Genomic DNA, 17,367 nt, shown 5'->3' on the forward strand with positions numbered 1-17,367 from the left:
TGGCCCCAAGTTTCCGGGTTCTATAATTGCGTGCAGGGCTCTGCCAATCAGGAAGCTGCCTGCTAGGGGCCCCGCAGGCCGGCCGGCATGCCTGGGCCTCTGTTCCCCATCCCACCCCCCACCATAGGGGCAGGAGGTAGGGGTGGTCTACTAAGAGCCTCAGCCCCCAGCGCTTTACGTCAGTGGGGTGTACTTTCCCCGCCCTGCCTGCAGCCAGATGTCCCAGCTCCAGCACGGCTCTCCCTCCCGCGGCCCTCTGAACAAATCCTGAGCTCCAAGAATCCCAGGGCTCCGACTTGCCGGAGAGAATTAGAGTTGGTCCAGCACCAGCCTGACCTCTCCGAGTCCCTGGGCCCGAGGAGGGAAGGGAGAACCGCAGGGGCTGCGGCCCCAGGACCAGAGGGGAGGGGAGACGGTGGGGAGGGGCTTCAGGCCCCTCCCCCAAGAGAAGAAGCAGGCGGAGCCTGAGCTCGTGGTAACAATACTTTACTGAACAGAAGGTCAGAGTACAGTATTACATACTGGAATGTGGAGTAATAGCAAAAGGGGGGAGGGGGATGGATGGGGGTGGAGGTTTTTTCTTAAAAAAAAAAAAACCACCCACCACGTTGTTCCCAGTATAAACATAAATAGGGCAATTCGAACACTTCAAACAAAAAAAAAAATAGCTTGAAATTCTGTAAGTGTCACATTTACACTTTGTACAAAGGGGGCAGGAGACTCAGGTTTGTGCAAACCGGACACACGATAGGGGTGAAGGAGAGGGGGCGTAGAAAAAGGGACGGACGGACGGACTAGACGATAGCGGCCCAAGCAACTCACAGGGCTTGTAAACAGGGGGAGGGGAGCCCCCCAGCAGCTAGAGCCCGGGGACAGGGGGGTCGGTCTTCAGCGCTCAGGCCTCCCGGGCTGGGAGCTTGTCTCGCCCTGGTGCTCGCCACGGCCTCTCTCAGCTAGAGCCCCCAACCCTAACTCCAGGCTCCCTAAGTTTGCCCCCCCCCATCCCGTTTCCTTGCAAGGTCCAGTGGCGCCGGCCCGAGTCCACTGCAGTTCGCCCGCAGGCCACTCTGGATCGGGCAAGTAGAGACCCTGAAGCGCTGGTGGTCGGAGCAGCCGGGGCCCGGGACTGTGTGCTCGCGGGCTGCTAGAAGAGTGGGGCCTCCAGTAAGGCGTGAGCCCTAAGGATTAGTTCTTACCCCGAGCCAGGCGCCCGGGGTCAGTCGAAGGGTTCTGGCCCCAGGAGGTGAGAGGATGGTCAAAAAAGGGGGAGATCGGCCGGGCCAGGCATGCACCCTAAGGAGCAGTCCCGAGGGAGACACCTGAGCTCTGTCCGAGAGCCTGGGTCTCGGCCCCCGAGGGTTAGGGGGAAAGAGAAGCAGCCGAGCATGCGCCCTGAGGGAGAAGCAGTCCCGAGCCGGGCTCTCGAACTCCGTCAGTCAATGAGTGGCCCCGGGACCCCAGGACGGGACCCTGGGCCTCGGGGAAGCTTAGGCTCTCGGCCCCCCTCAGTACGCGGGCACCTGGTGCTGGGGCAGGAGCTGGCAGCCGCTGTTGACGTGACTGAGCACCTTCTGCTTGAGCTGCGCCACCTGTTCACGGAGAAGGTTGGCCGTGGACGCCAGCTCCGTGTTCTGGCTCTTGAGGCTCTTCACCTTCTCCTCGAGCCGCGAGATCCGCTCCAGCTTCCGTTTGCGGCACTTGGAGGCTGCGATGCGGTTCCGCAGCCGCTTGCGCTCCGCCTTGATGCGCTCCTGGGTGTCCATGTCGATGGGTGACAGCGGCGGGCTCTCGCCGAAGCTGGGCACATCGGGCACGATTTGCGGCTCGTCCTTGAGCGCCTGCAGCCGGGGGTGCGGCTGAGGAGGGCCGGGGCCGGGCCCGGGTCCCAGGCCGGCAGGGGGTGGCGGGTAAGGCACCGTCTCCGTGCTGTAGTTGACCGTGGTGCCGCCCAGCGCGCTCGCCGAGCCCGTGTAGCTACTCAGGTTGGCGTAGACTGGCGGTTCGGGCTGCGCCAGGGACGCGGCGGCCGCGGGCCCCGAGCTCAGCTCCACGCCCGCCCCGCCTGGCGTGGGCGCACAGCCGCCCGCTGCCCCCGTCGGCCCTCCGGCCCCGGCCGGCCCCGCGCCGCCCCCGCCGCCGCCACCGCCAGCGCCGCTCAGCTGGTTCTGTTTGTGCAGGTCCTCCAGGGCCTTGACGAAGCCCTCGGCGAACTCCTGCTCCTCGCTGGCCGCCACCTTGGGGTACAGGAACTGGGTGGTGGTGGGGGTCGTGGTCACCAGCCCGTTGGACTGGATGATCAGGCGCTCCAGCTCCGGGGACGCCAGCTTGAGCAGGCCCAGGTCCGGCGACGTGAGCAGCCCCTCCGTGGCAGCCGAGGCTCCGGCCCCGCCGCTCGCTCCGCCGCCCGCTCCGCCGCTGCCGCCGCCGCCGTCCCCGCGCAGGTGGTGGGCGCCGTGGGGCGGCGGCGGCGGGGCGGCCTTCAGGGTGGCCACCACCTGATCGCTGAGGTTCAGGGTGAGGCCGTCCTTCTTCATCATGCTGCCGCCGCCGGCAAAGGGAGACGCGGCCGGGGGGAAGAGGCGGCCGGAGGAGGCGAAGCCGCCGCCGCCGCCGCCGCCGCCGCCGCCGCTAGTGCTGGTGCTGCTGCTGCCGCTCAAGCTGCTTAACACATCATCATGGTAGAAGGGTGTTTCCATTCTCCACCTCCTCCCCCGCAGCGGCCCCGGGGAGGAGGGAGAGGAGGGGGGGAAGGGGCGGGCCGGGAGGGGAGGAGGAGCGGCCCCGGGGGGGAGGGACGGGGGCGGAGGAAGCGAGGAGGGAGGAGGGAGAGGGCGGGGGAGGGGGACAGGCAGCTGCTTCCCCCCGAGGGGGAGGGGGTCTGGGTGCGGAATCGCTCCAACAGCTCCCCCACCCCCGGGACACGCTCCCTCGAAGCGGCTGCGCTCTAGTCGCAGCAACCCCTCCCCGAAATTGGACTGGCTGCTCGGTGGGGGTAGCTGCGGACGACCCTCCCCATGGTACGCGCGCGTGCGCGCGCGCGTGGGCCTTATCTTTATCTCTGTCCCCGCCTACGCCTACCCCGCACCTTCTCGGGTGCCTGAGTTCGGGAGGCGGTTGCCCGCGCAGCCCCCAGCTCCAGCATCTTATACCCTCGGCCAGCTACGATGAGCTCACTTCGCCCGCTCCCCATTGGATGCAGATGACGTCTCCCCCAGGCCCTCCCTCATTTACATAGGGGGCAGGACTGCTGGTCACCCCCCCCCCCCACCCCGCCCGCGGCCTCCCTCTCCAACCTCTCCGACCCACCCTCCCCATCCTCCCCCCCAGCTCCGGTTGTCCCGGAGACGCTCTGTAAACTGCACAACAGCGCGCGGCCTTGTGGGTTGATGTCATGGGGGCGGGGCCCCCCGGGGAGGGAGGGAGGAAAAGAAGGGGGTACGGTCACGTGGTATTTTCTGGAGCGGCGCTGGCCTCGGCCCCAGAGCACGTCAGGCCCTATTTATAGGCACAAAGGGAGTTGCTCGGAGCCGGACCCCAGAGCCCCTCCTCGGGCTGGCTCTGGGACCGCCCCCACCACCACCCACAGAACGTCACCCTTGGGGCACCCCACCCGCAGTGGCGTGATGTCCCCTGGCAGCTCTCAAGTCTATCCTGGGCCAGCCACGTCTGGGCCCCCCCTCTCCACACGCACACATAACATACACACCTTCTGAGCTCCCATCCAGCCTTCCCCAAGGCTGAGCCCCTTGTTGGCCCTAGCACCCGGAGCATTACCCCCCTCCCCATCATCTCTGGGGCAGGAGACTGTGAAGTGGTACCCTCAGTGCCTTAGCTCAGAGGTTCTTAACCTGGGGTCCAGACCCTAAAAGGGTCCCTGGACTGCGAAAGAATTAGATTTTTATTTTCATTAATCTCTGAAATTTGGCATTACTTTCCATTAAGAAAATGGGCGACAAACATTCTGAGAAGGGGTTCACGGAACAGACGAACTATCAAAGGGGCTCATGACAAAAAAAAGTTAAGAATCTCTGGCATATCTGGACAGGCACCCCTTCCACCGAGTTATTCTTTTGCGGAGATGGGGGGGGGGGAGAACCTCCTCAGAGCCCAGTGATGGGGAGCTGTTAGGACTGCCCCTAACTCTCTGGGCTGACAGCATGAAAGCAGTCAACATCGTGGCAGCTGGTTATTATTATGCTGTTAGTATTATTATCATCATTATTATGGTTGCAGCCAGTGGGAGGTGAGAGGAGCCACCCCCACCCGGAGGGAAAACGGAGGGTGGTGGTTGGGGCACTGGGAGAGTGGCTTTAACCCTTGGCCCAGGGGGGCCTCCTCCCCGTAGCTTATACTAGGCAGGGGAACTGAAACCATAGAAACTAGCCCTGTGGGAGGTACGGAGAAAGCCATGCTCAGTGGGAGCTAAGAGGGGCCCTCGGGCTAGCCAGGTGGAGCCCAGGGCCTGTCATGGAAAGCAGACACTGCCCAGTCCCCCACTGCCACAGCACCAAAGAGCTGGTTGCTCTGGGTAAGTCAGGTCCCCCTGTTAGGGGCCCTGGGGCAGAGAGGTTGGCTGATATCAATAAGAGGTGGGGCTGGGAAAGGGGGTACCGGCAGAGATGTCTCCATAGAGGGGCTGCTGGCTGCCTCTCCTGGCTCCATAGGGCCTCAGCCCCCACTCCACCCGCTGTCTTGGCCCCAGCCCCAGCCCTGAGGGCCAAGCCCATCTGGATCCTGGCAGCTGGCACCAGGCTGGGACACTGTGAACTCAAGGGGGTGGGGAGCTGGTGTCCTTCTCTCCCCCCACTGCATGGGGCTTCAGTCTGCCAGGCCTCCCCACCCTCTGGTGGTGGAGAAAGGTCTGGAAATTTCCCTGCTCTGGGGGAGGTGAGGGAGGCTTCAAGGGGGAAGTGGAGGTGGGGAGCCCTTTGGACTCTAAAGTGTTAACTTAAAGAGCAGAAATCAAATACTCTTGGGGAACTTGAAAAGCTCTTTCCTCTACAGTTTCAAAAGCGCCACTCTAAACACACACTCCCACGTCCACACTGTCACCCACACACTCACTCAGACCGAATCAAATCCACATATACAGTCACACCCATAGGCAGATTTATGAGTGGAGGAGGAGCATTGAGGGGGTAGAGGGCCTTATGTAGGAGGGAAGCGTATAGATGGGTGAAACCAGACAAGATAGGAGCCCCTGGACAGCAAAAGGAGAAATAATTTGGGCTGGTAGTCAGAGCAGTGAGTTTGAAGTCAGGAGACCTGGGTTTTAATCCCAGCTCAGACACTCAGCCAGCTCTAACCTTGGGCAAGTTATTTTGCCTTTCTGGGTCTCAGTTTCCTCATCTGTAAACTGAGAAGGGCAGACTAGCTAGGTCCCTTCCAGCACCAAATCCTATGGCCCTATAAATGGGGCTGGGGTAGGGGGGGGGGCAGAAACAGATGGTCCAGGGGAGTGGGAGCTGAGGACAGAAGAGAGCAGGATGGGATGGAGAGGTCAGGATTTGACATTTGGAGAGTAAGAGATTCTAGGGGTAAGGGGAAAGTCTAGGAGCCTGGTTGTCTGCAGTTATGAGGCTCAGGGTCCAGGATTTGGGGGTGGGGGGAGTAGGGCTGGGGAACGAGGGAGGAGGGACTGGAAAGCCAAAGTAGGGTCTTGTAGAGGTGAGGGCTAAGGGGGAAGAGGCAGAGGTCTGGAGTCTGATGACAGATCGGTGGGGCTGGGGTCTGACTGCTATTTTCCTTTCCCTTATGCCCCCTCAGCTCCATCTTCCCTCTCTGAGGAACCATTAGGAGGCCTCTGAGGAGAGCTCAATTTCTGAAGCAGGCCCTTGGTCCTGAGGGAGGATCTTGAAGCTTCCAGGTTAATTTCAGCAAAAAAAGGAATTATGAGGATAGAAGTGGCCAAGGTTTGGGGTTCAGAAAACCTGGGTTTGCCTCCCATCTCAAACACTAACCATCAATGTGACCTTAGGCCAGCTCTTCCCCCACTCTTGGCCTCAGTTTTCCCGTGTATGAAATGAGAAGGCTGTACTAGATGCCTCAGGTCCCTCCCAGCTCTAAATCTGCTGATCACTGGTGCTTGTGAGGCTGATGGTTTTTCGAAGTCCCAGAGGGGCAGCATGAAGCCCTGGGAGCTAGACCAGGGAGTGGAATCCAAACCCCACCCTTTCCTCTTCCTCTTCCTTCACCCACCCCTTCTCCCCTGCCAACTGGGGCCTGAATGATCAGACCAGACAGGGAGGGGTTAAGGCTTCACAATTAGAGGCTTGATTTAGAAAGGAGGTCTAACTAGTTTGGAAATGAACCTCAGGAGAATGGGTGGTTTTCCCCCTCTGGACTGGTAGAAGCAGAGGGCCTCTGTGGGTGTTTTGAGGTATGGTTAGGTATTGGCTCTAGCCATGTTTGTGGTTGTGTGCCTGTCTCTGTGAGTTTTTGTATCTGGGTGCACTGTGTGGATAGCTGTTATCTCTGGTTACGTCCATACATTTTTGCGTGTACCTATACATGTGGGTGTCTGTATGTGCATGGCCTTGGGTGATTGTCTTATGGTTTTAGAGTTAGAAGGGACCTTAAAAGTCATAAAGCCCACCCCCCTCAATTTTACAGTTGAGGAAACCAAGGCCCAGAGGTCAGGTGACTTACCTAAGATTCCCTCAGGTAGAAAATGACAGGGGCTTGCAGCTTGGAGTATTAGGAACTGGAATCAGAAAGGACCTAAGATCAAATCCTGCCTCCTGCCTATACACTCGCTGTGTGACTGTTGATAAATCACATGCTCTCAGGCCTTTGGTCTCCTTATCTGTAAGACAATAATGTGTTATTCATTTGTGTCTGACTCTCCGTGACCCCATTTGGGGTTTTCTTGGTAAAGATACTGGCATGGTTTGCCATTTCCTTCTCCAGCTCATCTTACAGATTTGGAAACCAAGACAAACAGGGTTAAGTGACTTGCCCAGGGTCACAGAGCTAGTAAGCATCTGAGGTCAGATTTGAACTCAGCTCCTCTGGACTGTAGGGCTAGTTCTCTATCCACTGTGCCACCTACCTGGCCAAAACAGCAATGATGATACCTATAATGCCTACCCACTCAACAGGGTTATTGTGTGAATCAAATGAGATGATGGAGAAAATGTTCTGTAATCCTTAAATCGGTACTGTGGAAAGCATGTGAAATCTGGAGTCAGAACCGGTTCAAATCCTGTGTGACCTAAGCAAGGCCCTTCACCTCAGTCTCTTCGTCTGTAAAATGGGAAGGGTTGGACTTCCTGTTCCAAGGCTACGAGTGCTATCCTCCGAGAGTGTCAGTCATTATCAGTATTGTGGTTGTTATTGGCCGTGTCATTGCCTCAGTCTATGGCTGTGTGGGGGGTAGATGTCTGGTAGTTTGGGTGGTTTATGTGTGTGTCTGGCTGGGGTTCTGTCTGTGTGTCTTTTCCCCACGGGGGAGGGACACATGGAGGGCCTGGGGAGAAGGAGCATCAACGGCAGCCCTGAGTTCACAAGAATTTCACCAGCCGCGAAGCCAGGGAATCCTACAAGCTGGTTCCTGCCCAGACCAGTGATGTTTATGTTCTGAACTAACCTGCAGATCAACTCTTCCCCTGAGCTGTTGGCCCTGGGCCCAGGCCAGCCCAGAGAGTTCTGGGCCCAGAGCCAGACTAAGGTTTCTTGTGTAGATACCCAGCCCCCTCTCTCCAGCCTTTCCCCTTCTTGCTCCTTCACTTGTCCCCACACACAAGGGATGGAGAGTCATAGACTGTCAGCTGGAAGGGACCTTATGCATTACTCCCCTTCATGACCTTCATGCCCAGACAGCAGCCTTCTCCATGTTCCTAACGCACACCGCTCCATCTCCCCCTCTGTACCATTGGAAGGCTGTTCTCATTGTTTGGGACGTATTTCTGTCTCTTTCTTTCGTTTCCTTCACAGTGCAGAAAACATCTTCTGCATGGAACCTTTCCTGATCCCTTCAGCGGCTAATGCTCCCCCCAAAAAATTACCTGGTATTTCTTTCGCATATAGGAATGTAATATCAGGACTGGCCACTGAGTCCAAATACAAAAGGATTTATACTGTCTTCTTCAGGATTTTGCTGAGAGTTGCCAGGGATAGGAGGGTCAGCCACAAGCTGTGTGATGTATGGTCATGTATGTGTCAGGCCAGGTTATGTATGACCTTGTGAGCTCCAAAAGGTAGGAAGAACCATCAGGGGTTCCCCCAGCCACCACCATCAGTAGCGGAAACTGTCTAGAACCAATACCTGAGTCCGAGGAGAAGCCAGCCCTGACCCAGCCTGCTTGACCCTACCCAGCACTTGACTGACCCATCAGCTGAGATGCCACACTCTGAAAAGAGTGCAAGGGAGCAGCCTTCCCCATTACTGATGCCTCACCCTGAATTGAACTTGCTGGGGACTCTGCCAAGGAGAAAAGGATTTTCAGCACCACTATCTCTTCAATAGGAGAATTAGGCTCCCCAAGTACCCCACTTCCCTGAGGGAAAATTCATTTTGGGGCTCTAGGCTAAGGGACCTCCCCCAGCAGGGATGGGGGGTAGGTGGGAAATTTTAAAAAGGTACCAGAATACAAATGTGAAGCAGGTATAGAACAGGCAGTTTTATTCCCACGTGTAGAAAAGGAAGCAAAAATATATATGAAATAATTCCAGTCAATTGAGAAGTTAATATTCAAGCCTCATTGGGACATTTGCAATGGAGCTGCTCATTCTCTGTGTTACAGTTCATCTCTAGCCCTGGCACCATTGAACGGGCTCTTTCAGTGACCTTCCTCTGTCTTTGTCATTGGGAGGTTGGTCCTCTTGGCAGGTCCGCCATTGCTTCAGCTGTTGCCAGTGTTGTCGATACAAGTGATTCAATAACTGTTTGTACCTGGCTATTCCTCCAGGCAGGGGAGAGTGGTGGGGAAGGCACCAGCTGCCATTCACAATCTCACAAGACCCTGTATCAAAAAATATGAACAAAAGGCAGCACCATCCCAGACACAGGTTTGCCTGCGAGGCCAGGAGCTCATACGGTTCTATTGCTGGGGGAGGCAGGGAAGGGAAGAGGAAAAGGGCACCTCTTTCCCAGGCTCCAATGACATCCCTACAACCCCCTTCACTGACTACCCGGAGGATGGTCTTATACATGAAAGTCACCGAGAAAGAAAAGCCTTCAGGGCAGGTTTTAGTATATCCAGCTTAGCTAATTAATTCATATAGTGCCTACTATGTGCAGGTACTATGCTAAGCACTTTTTACGAATATGATTTCATTAGATCCTCACAACAACTTTGAGGGGGAGGTATTGTCACCCCCATCTCACAGATGAGGAATATGGGGCAAACAAGTTAAATGACTTGCTCAGGCCCTACACACCTAAGTGTCTGAGACTGGATTTGAGCTCAAGTCTTCCTAATTCCAGACCCAGTGTTCTAGCCACTGTGCCACCTAACTGTCTGGGTTGTTATCACAAAATCACCAGGAGGGAATCAAGATATCCGTGACTTCTCTCAGGGGAGGGGCTGGGGGGGGCAGGCCCTTGTATCATGCATCCCCAAGGGGGTACTACATATAAAATGGAGGAAATAAAAATCAATGTTTATTAAGGTCCTACTATGTGACAGGCACTATGCTAAGTTTTAGACGAACAAAGACAAAAATGAAACCATGCCTGCCCTCAAAGAGCTTATATTCTGTAAGAGGATGTGCAACATCTATTAATATAGTACAAAGTATATGGAAAATAAGCACAAGGGGTGGGGTGTATTCCCAGCTTTGTGGTTGTCCCGGTGAAAGCCCTGAGTCTTACAGATAACTGTATCATTGATATCTTCTCATCCAACCCACCTTTAATTTACAGACGGCAAAACAAGCCCCAAGAGGGACTTGTCCAACATCCCACATGAGGTGGCAGGGATAGGAAAAGAAGCTTGTTCCCAGAGCTCTTTGTGTCTCTCCCTTATACACCTGATTCTCCACACTGAGCCAAGATACATTCTTTCCCTCAGGGAAAACGGAAAACTAGTCCTTTGAACAACCAGGAGACTCCACCCTCCCCCTTACCCCCAGATCCAAAAGGGGTTCCCCCTCTAAGATCTGGCCTTCCAGACCAAAAATTCTACTGTGTTCTCACACTACCTATCATCTATCGCTGGGGTCCTAGGTCTGAAGGTTTGCCAGTTCTGATAGTATATGTCCAATGTTCAGGAGTCTGTCACAGCTCTGATATTCTGTTCTATATTCTCCAGTCTCTTGCAGCTCTGACGTTGTATATTTTATATCCCTTTGGCCTGTCCACCTCTGACCTTCTCTGGTCTACATTCTCAGGGCCCTTGGAACTTGACATTCAATGTACTAGGTTTCATACTCCTTAATTCAATTTTTTTCTTAGTATAATTTTTGGCTTTTTATCCCCAGCACCTGTCACAAAGTAGGCCCTTAACAAATATTTGTTTAATGACTAATTGATTTCCAGCCATAAGAGTCTGTGTTTTGTGTTCTGTGTTCTCCAGGCTCTCTCACTTCTGACCTGCTATGCTCTAAGATCCCCCTCAACTCTTCCATTTTGTGTCCTAAGGGCCCTCCAAGCTCTGGCATTCTGTGTCTTGAGGCCTCCCCCACCCTCAGTCCCAGACCTTCTGTGTCCTAAAGTCCCTCCCAGGTCTGACCTTCTGTGTTCCAAGGGCCCTCCCAGCCCTGACCTTCTGTGTTCCAAGGGCCCTCCCAGCTCTGATACTCTGTGTTCTATGGGCCTTCCTGGCTCTGACATTCTCTGTTCTAAGGGCCCTCCCAGCCCTGACATTCTGTCTCCTAAGGGCCTTCCCAGCTCTGATATTCTGTGTTCTAAAGACCCTACCAGCTCTAACATCTTATGTTCTAAGGACACTCTTAGCCCTGACATTCTATATTGTAATGTCTCCCAAGCTCTGACATTCTGTGTTCCAAGGGCCCTCCCAGCTCTGACATTCTATGATCTAAGGCCCCTCCCAGCTCTGATATTCTGTTCTAAGGGCCCTCCCAGCTCTGATATTCTGTGTTCTAAGAGCCCTCTTACCTCAGACATTCTGTTCCAAGGGCCCTCACAGCCCTGACATTCTATATTCTAAGGTCCCCCAAGCTCTGACATTTTATGTCTAAGGGCCCTTTCAGCTCTGACATTCTGTCTCCTAAGGGCTCTCCCAGCTCTGACATCCTGTGTTCCAAAGGCCCTCCCAGCTCTGACATTCTGTGTTCTAAGGGCCCTCCCAGCTCTGACATCCTGTGTCCTAAGGGCCCTCCCAGGATGACCTTCTGGGTTCTAAGGGCCCTCTCAGCTCTGACACTCTAAGGCATTCTATCTCCCTCTAGGTCCCAGTAATTGCTGGCCTGGGCAGAGTTTTTGCCCAGAGCATTCCTCAGGTTTGGTGGGAATGTGTCTTTCTTGCTTCCACTGATCCAGTCAGAATACCTATTGCAAAGTATAAGGAGCGCAGAAGGGAGCTGCGTGCATATTAGGGGACTTTCAGGAGCCCCCACACTTCCTCCAGACCTGTCCATGGAGCAGCGACCTCGGTGAAATCAACCTTCTCATTCAGTCCGGGTAAGTGTGCAACCTGATCCCAGGCTCAGCTCAGGCCATCTGCTTCCCCCTCTTCTCAGTGGGGAGGCAGGAATGCCTCATCAGCTCATGTCCTGCTCTATTTTTACAAGGCCAGATCCTGGAAGCAGGATATGCAGGGGGTGAGACAGGGTCACGCGTTCCTGGCTAACCCCCCAAATATTCGAGGGCCCCCTCTTCCCTCTTTCCTCTTCCTAAGGTTGTTCTCTTGGGGGGAGGTGGAGAAGGGAGAGGGAAAGGGAAAGGGGGTAGGGCTACTGTGCCTGGTGATTCTAGTAAAAATAACGGCTTCTCAATGAGTGGAGGTGAGGCTGGAGGAAGGGAGGGAATTTGGAGCTCAAAATTAATATAAAAATAAATAAATGAAATGCTAAAAGAATATAATAATAGCTCCCATTTCTATAGCACTATAACATTTACAGAGCCTTCCCCACAAAGACTTTATGAGGTCAGCCATACAGATGAAGAAACTGAGGCTCAGAGAGGAAGAAGTTACAGCAGAGACAAGACTCCAATCCAGGCTTAGACCATAAGCCAAGGGCTTGAATACCCACAGACTTCCCACAGGACTTGCTACAAAACCTTCTAACACACTTGTTTTTGTGTGTCATAACATTGTATATTACAGTTGTCTGTGTTTGTGCCTTTCCCTCAAGTAGACTGTTAGCTCCATAAAAGCAGGGATGCCTCTAAATATCTCTCTCTCTTGCAACTGATCTGCACTAGGTAAACACTTGATAAGTATTTATTGAATAAGAATTTATTAAATTATTAAGTATTATGAATAAGTACATGTTGAATATGATACTAGAGTGGTTTGCCATTTCCTTTTCCAGCTTATTTTACAAATGAGGAAACTGAAGCACAGAGAAGTTAAGTGACTTGTCCAAGGTCACACACCTAGAAAGCATATGAGGACAAATTTGAACTCAGATCTTCCTAATTCCAAGTCCAGTTCTCTATCCATTATGTTATCTAGCTGCTAAAATTCTGGCTCTAAATCCTACTCTTTCTATCACATCTTTCTGCCTGCTAATAATCGCAGTGATAATCCTAATTATGCCTTATGTTTCTTAGCCTCTTTTTCACACTTAGGTTCCCCTCACAACATGGCATGATGATAATTATGGAACACTACAGTTTCCAAAGAACCGAGAAGTTTCCAAAGAAGGAGAGACCGAAAGGGGGATGGCAAGATTCCTGGGAGGCATGAAAAAGTATAAGCTCCTGAAGCATGCTCTCAATAGTGACTGACATGCACTGAGGATGGGTACCTCCATTTGGATTGACTCACTGATCCTTCTCTTGAGCACATACTCCAAAGCAACCAATGACAATGGGGAAACTTGCATAGCTACAGAAGCATTTTATTATTGCATTTTTTTGTAATAGAAGAGAACAGGAAACAAAGAGAGGACCCTTTGATGGGAGGATGGCCAAACAAATAGAGATATGGGAAAATAATGAGGTATTGTCATGCTATAAGAAATGATGAAGGTGAGGAATTTCAGAGAAACTTTAGAGGATTAGTCTGAACTGATGCAAAGGGTATTAAGCAAAAAATAGGCAATCAAGTTATGTAATGGCCACAATCATGCAAGGAAAACATTACTGGAAAACAGCAGATTTTGGATCAATAGAGTGACCAGTTGAGACCCCCTAGGGTCCCAGAAGGATAACACCTGAAGGTGAAGAGGGCCTCTGTCTTCTCAGTTGATAGATGGTAGACCATGGCTATAAAATGAAGCCCATGTTGTTTAAACACAGCCAAATGTGCTGGCTTGCTTTACTTAGCTGTACTTATCTGATACAAAGGAAGTTTCTTTCATGATGGAAGGGATGGCAAGGAGGAGTCATTGGGAAGTGACAATGATATGAAACATGCCCTTTTTTTTTTTTAAAACAAGGTAAAGAGAAGGCAACATGGTATAGACAAAAAACAATGGATTTGGAATTTCCCAAAATGGAGTTTAAATCTCAGCTCAAGCTACCTGCTTAGCAGCCAGGTGGGGCATTTGATAGAGTGTTGGACTTGGAGTAAGGAAGTCGTGAGTTCAAATCCAGCCTCACACATTTACTAGCTGTGTGATCCTGGGTAAGGAACTTAATCTCTGTCTGCCTCAGTTTTCTCATCTGTAAGATGGGGATAATAGCACCTACCTCCAAGAATTGTTGTGATGATCAAATGAGCTAATATTTCTAAAAGGCTTAGCACAGTGCCTGAGACATAGTAGGCACTGTATAAATGTCGCCTATTGCTACTAATACTACCACCACTACTACAATAGTTATTCATTGGATAACTGTTACTCACTTCTGGTCATTGTAAGGGCACAAAGCATAGTGCCAGCAGGAATGATGTCCTTTGGGATACTGCTGGTGTTTTACACATGATTACTTACAAGCATTTCAGCAGAAAAAGTCAGATTTGGATAGTGATCAACTGGTTTAAAAGATAATGCCTAAAAAAGGATTAGGGATTTCTGAACCATCATTAAAAATATAGTAATAATAGGCTCCTGGCTAGACATGGGGTGTTTACTATCCTAGAGCTAGTAACAACATATTTGCCCAGAGTTTTAAAAATATAATCAAAAAGGTTTTAAATTAAAACGAAAGGAGAATATAGGCATAGCCTATGTGTCTATATATATATATATACATATATATATATATATATACACATACATACATACATACGTATATATATATAGTTGATGTTCAGTTGTGTCCAACTCTTTGTGACCCCATTTGGCAAAAGTATTGGCACGGTTTGCCATTTCCTTCTCTAGCTCATTTTATAGATGAGGAAACTGAGGCAAACAAGGTCAAGTAACTTGCCCAGGGTCACACAGCTAGTAAGAGTCTGAGGCCAGATTTGAACTCAACAAAGATGAGTCTTCTTCAGGCCCAGCACTCTGTATACTGTGCCACCGAGCTGCATAGACAGATAGATAGATGAGATAGATAGATGGATGGATGGATGGATGGATGGATAAATGGATAGATAGATGATAGATAAATGGAAAGATAGATGGATATATCTGTAGCTATAAATATGTGTGTATATATGTATACGTATACATATATACTATATATGGATTACACTAGCTATATTTGTGTGTGCATATATACATACATGTTTATGTATGCATATGTGTATATAAATTTATATCACACTAGTTCTCATATATCATAACTACTTTATAGGGAGAAGAATGGCAGTATAACCACTTGGAAATTCAGAGAATTCAAAAATTAGGAAAGGAAACTATGAGAAAACCCTTGGCTTCAGTTGCCTCTCTATAAATGCACAAAATATGGAGTTGCCTTGCTTGGAATCACTGAGACTTGGTGGGATGAGATCCAGAAATGTGAACAGTGGTAGGTAGAAGAGTATCATATATTAGGAAACAGGAAATTAGGATACTTCTCACTTTAGAGAAAATCTAGGAACTGGAAGGAATAAGCATGGTAGAGAGGATTTGGGTGAAGATAACTGGAGTCAGAAAGAGAAGCAACATTGTCATCAGAATACATCACAGACCACCAGGACAGAAGGAGGAAATAGATGAGGAGAAGAACAATGACACAAGCCCTGGATTTGGAGTTAGAGGATCTGGGTTCAAATCCAGGTACAGCCCTCACTAACTCTGACCTTGAACCAATCTTCATCTCTAAAATGAGAGGCTTGGAGAGCCCTCCTAGGAGGGTCTTGAATTATGTAAATATCTATAAGAGGCAGGTTAGTAGCACAGTAACTACTGGACTCAGGAAGACTTGAATACAAATTCTGCCTCAGACACTTAGTAGCTGTGTGACAAGCCACTTACCCTCCATCTGTCTAGTTTCCTTATCTGTGAAATGGAAATAATGTTAGCACCTACCTCAAAGGGTTATTGTGAGGAAAAAATGAGATAGTCTTTGTAAAGTACTTTGTAAACCTTAAAATGCTATATAAGTGGGCAGCTAGGTGGTGCAGTGAGTAGAGCACAGGCCTCAAAGTCAGGAGGACCTGAGTTTAAATCCAGCCTCAGCCACTTGACACACTTACTAGATGTGTGACCTTGGGCAAGTCACTTAAGCCCAATTGCCCTGCTTTCCCCCCTCGAAAAAAAAAACCAAACATTTAAAATGCTATATAAGTGCCAGTTATTATTATTATTAAAAATGTATGGGTCATACAAAGCCAGAAGGGATAACTTACAGATAGTATGTCAGAATCAAGATTCGATGGGCTCGAGAATTTTAATAGAGACAAATGCAAAATCTTTGACTTAAGTTTTTTCCAAAGTCAGTTCATAAGCATACACTAAGGAAGGCCTGATAGTTGGAACCAGGCCCCAAAAGTCACCAAACTGCATACCCTTTGACCCCGTGATAGCACTCCTAGGTCTACACCCCAAAGAGATCAAATAAAGAACAAAAAGATTCATGTACAAAAGTATACATAGCAGCTTTTTGCATAGTAGCCAAAAAACTCTGGAAACTGAAGAGGTACCCACCTATAAGGGAATGACTAAACAAACTGTGGTATATAAATATAATGGAATATGATTGCTCCATCGGAAATGACAAAATGTTTTGGAGCAGAGGAAGCTGGAGGAGGACAACTATGAACGGATGCAGGGTGAAGGGAGAGCTAGGAGGATGGTCTGAACAAAGACAACAACCTTATAGGGAAAAATAACTGAAGGATTTGAGAACTCAGATCAATGAAGTGATAAACCAAGAGGCCAGAAGGCTAAAGGTGAAACACCCCGCCCACCTCCTCCAGATTGAGGAGGGACCTAAAGGCAGAATGAAGCATATATTTTGGATGTGGCCAATATGCACATTTGTTTTGAGAGTTTTCTTTTTCTTTTAAAATTGCTCATATGGTGGGGGGGGCAATGGAAAGGAAAGATAATAAATGTTGTAAGAATAAAGACATTTTCAAAAAAGATCAGAGAGGCATGACTAGATAGCCATTCATCTGAAAACGATCTGGGGATCTAAGTGGACTGAATGTATAGGCAATAGGAGCCACTATCAGAAAAACTAACATGGACTGTGTGGATTTGGGACCTACTCCTGTAGTCTTTGCTGCTGGGGAGGCTGAGAACTGTGGATCTCTTGAGTATGAGAGTTCTGAGCCACCAGGGTCAAAAGCCTAACCTGGAAGACTAGCACTAATATGGTGAGCACTTCAGACCAAAGGAGAGGGAAACCAGCTCAGGTTGGAAAAATCAAGCCCGTTAAAGCTTTGATGGTGATCAATATTGACATCAGGCATTAGTGGCTATTACACTTCCAACCTGTAAACTCAAATCTCAAAGGGCCCCCCTCCAAAAAATGTCATCTTAAATGGATTAAGAGAGGCAGGCCCAGGCCTAAGAAGGTGGCAGAGCTGCTTTATTTCTCCTTAGACCACATCTGGAGAATTGTATTCAGTTCTAAGCATCACATCTTAAGAAAATATGTTGATAAGCTGGAGAGAATCCAGAGGATGGTACCGGGATGGTAAAGAGACCTGAAACCAGTCTTCCAGAAGAGAAGCCTTGGGGGATTGGGAGAGGGAATGATAACCCTTTTCAAGTATAAGATGACTATGGTGTGGACGAGAGACTCCTAGATGTCAGAAGGCAGAACTAAGAGGTATGGGTGGTGATCTCAAGGCAGCAGATTGAGGTTGGATTAAAGAGAGGCTATTCTAACCACAAACATGACCCCAAAGTGGAATGACCTGCCACAGGAAGTAGAAAGTTACCTCTTCAAGCAAAGGA

At 50.4% G+C, this 17,367-nt stretch overlaps 1 protein-coding gene across 1 annotated transcript; it reads right to left on the bottom strand.

Annotated features, from left to right (window-relative positions):
- Positions 1 to 470: 470 nt before the first annotated feature.
- JUND (JunD proto-oncogene, AP-1 transcription factor subunit) lies at positions 471 to 2,742 on the bottom strand. Its single transcript, XM_036742361.1, has one exon. It carries the CDS (start codon positions 2,694 to 2,696, stop codon positions 1,506 to 1,508), a length of 1,191 nt encoding a protein of 396 aa, XP_036598256.1. The 5' UTR covers positions 2,697 to 2,742; the 3' UTR covers positions 471 to 1,505.
- Between the last annotated feature and the right edge of the window lie 14,625 nt (positions 2,743 to 17,367).

This window comes from Trichosurus vulpecula, chromosome 1 (assembly GCF_011100635.1).
Source record: "Trichosurus vulpecula isolate mTriVul1 chromosome 1, mTriVul1.pri, whole genome shotgun sequence".
NCBI classification, from domain to species: Eukaryota; Metazoa; Chordata; class Mammalia; order Diprotodontia; family Phalangeridae; genus Trichosurus; species Trichosurus vulpecula.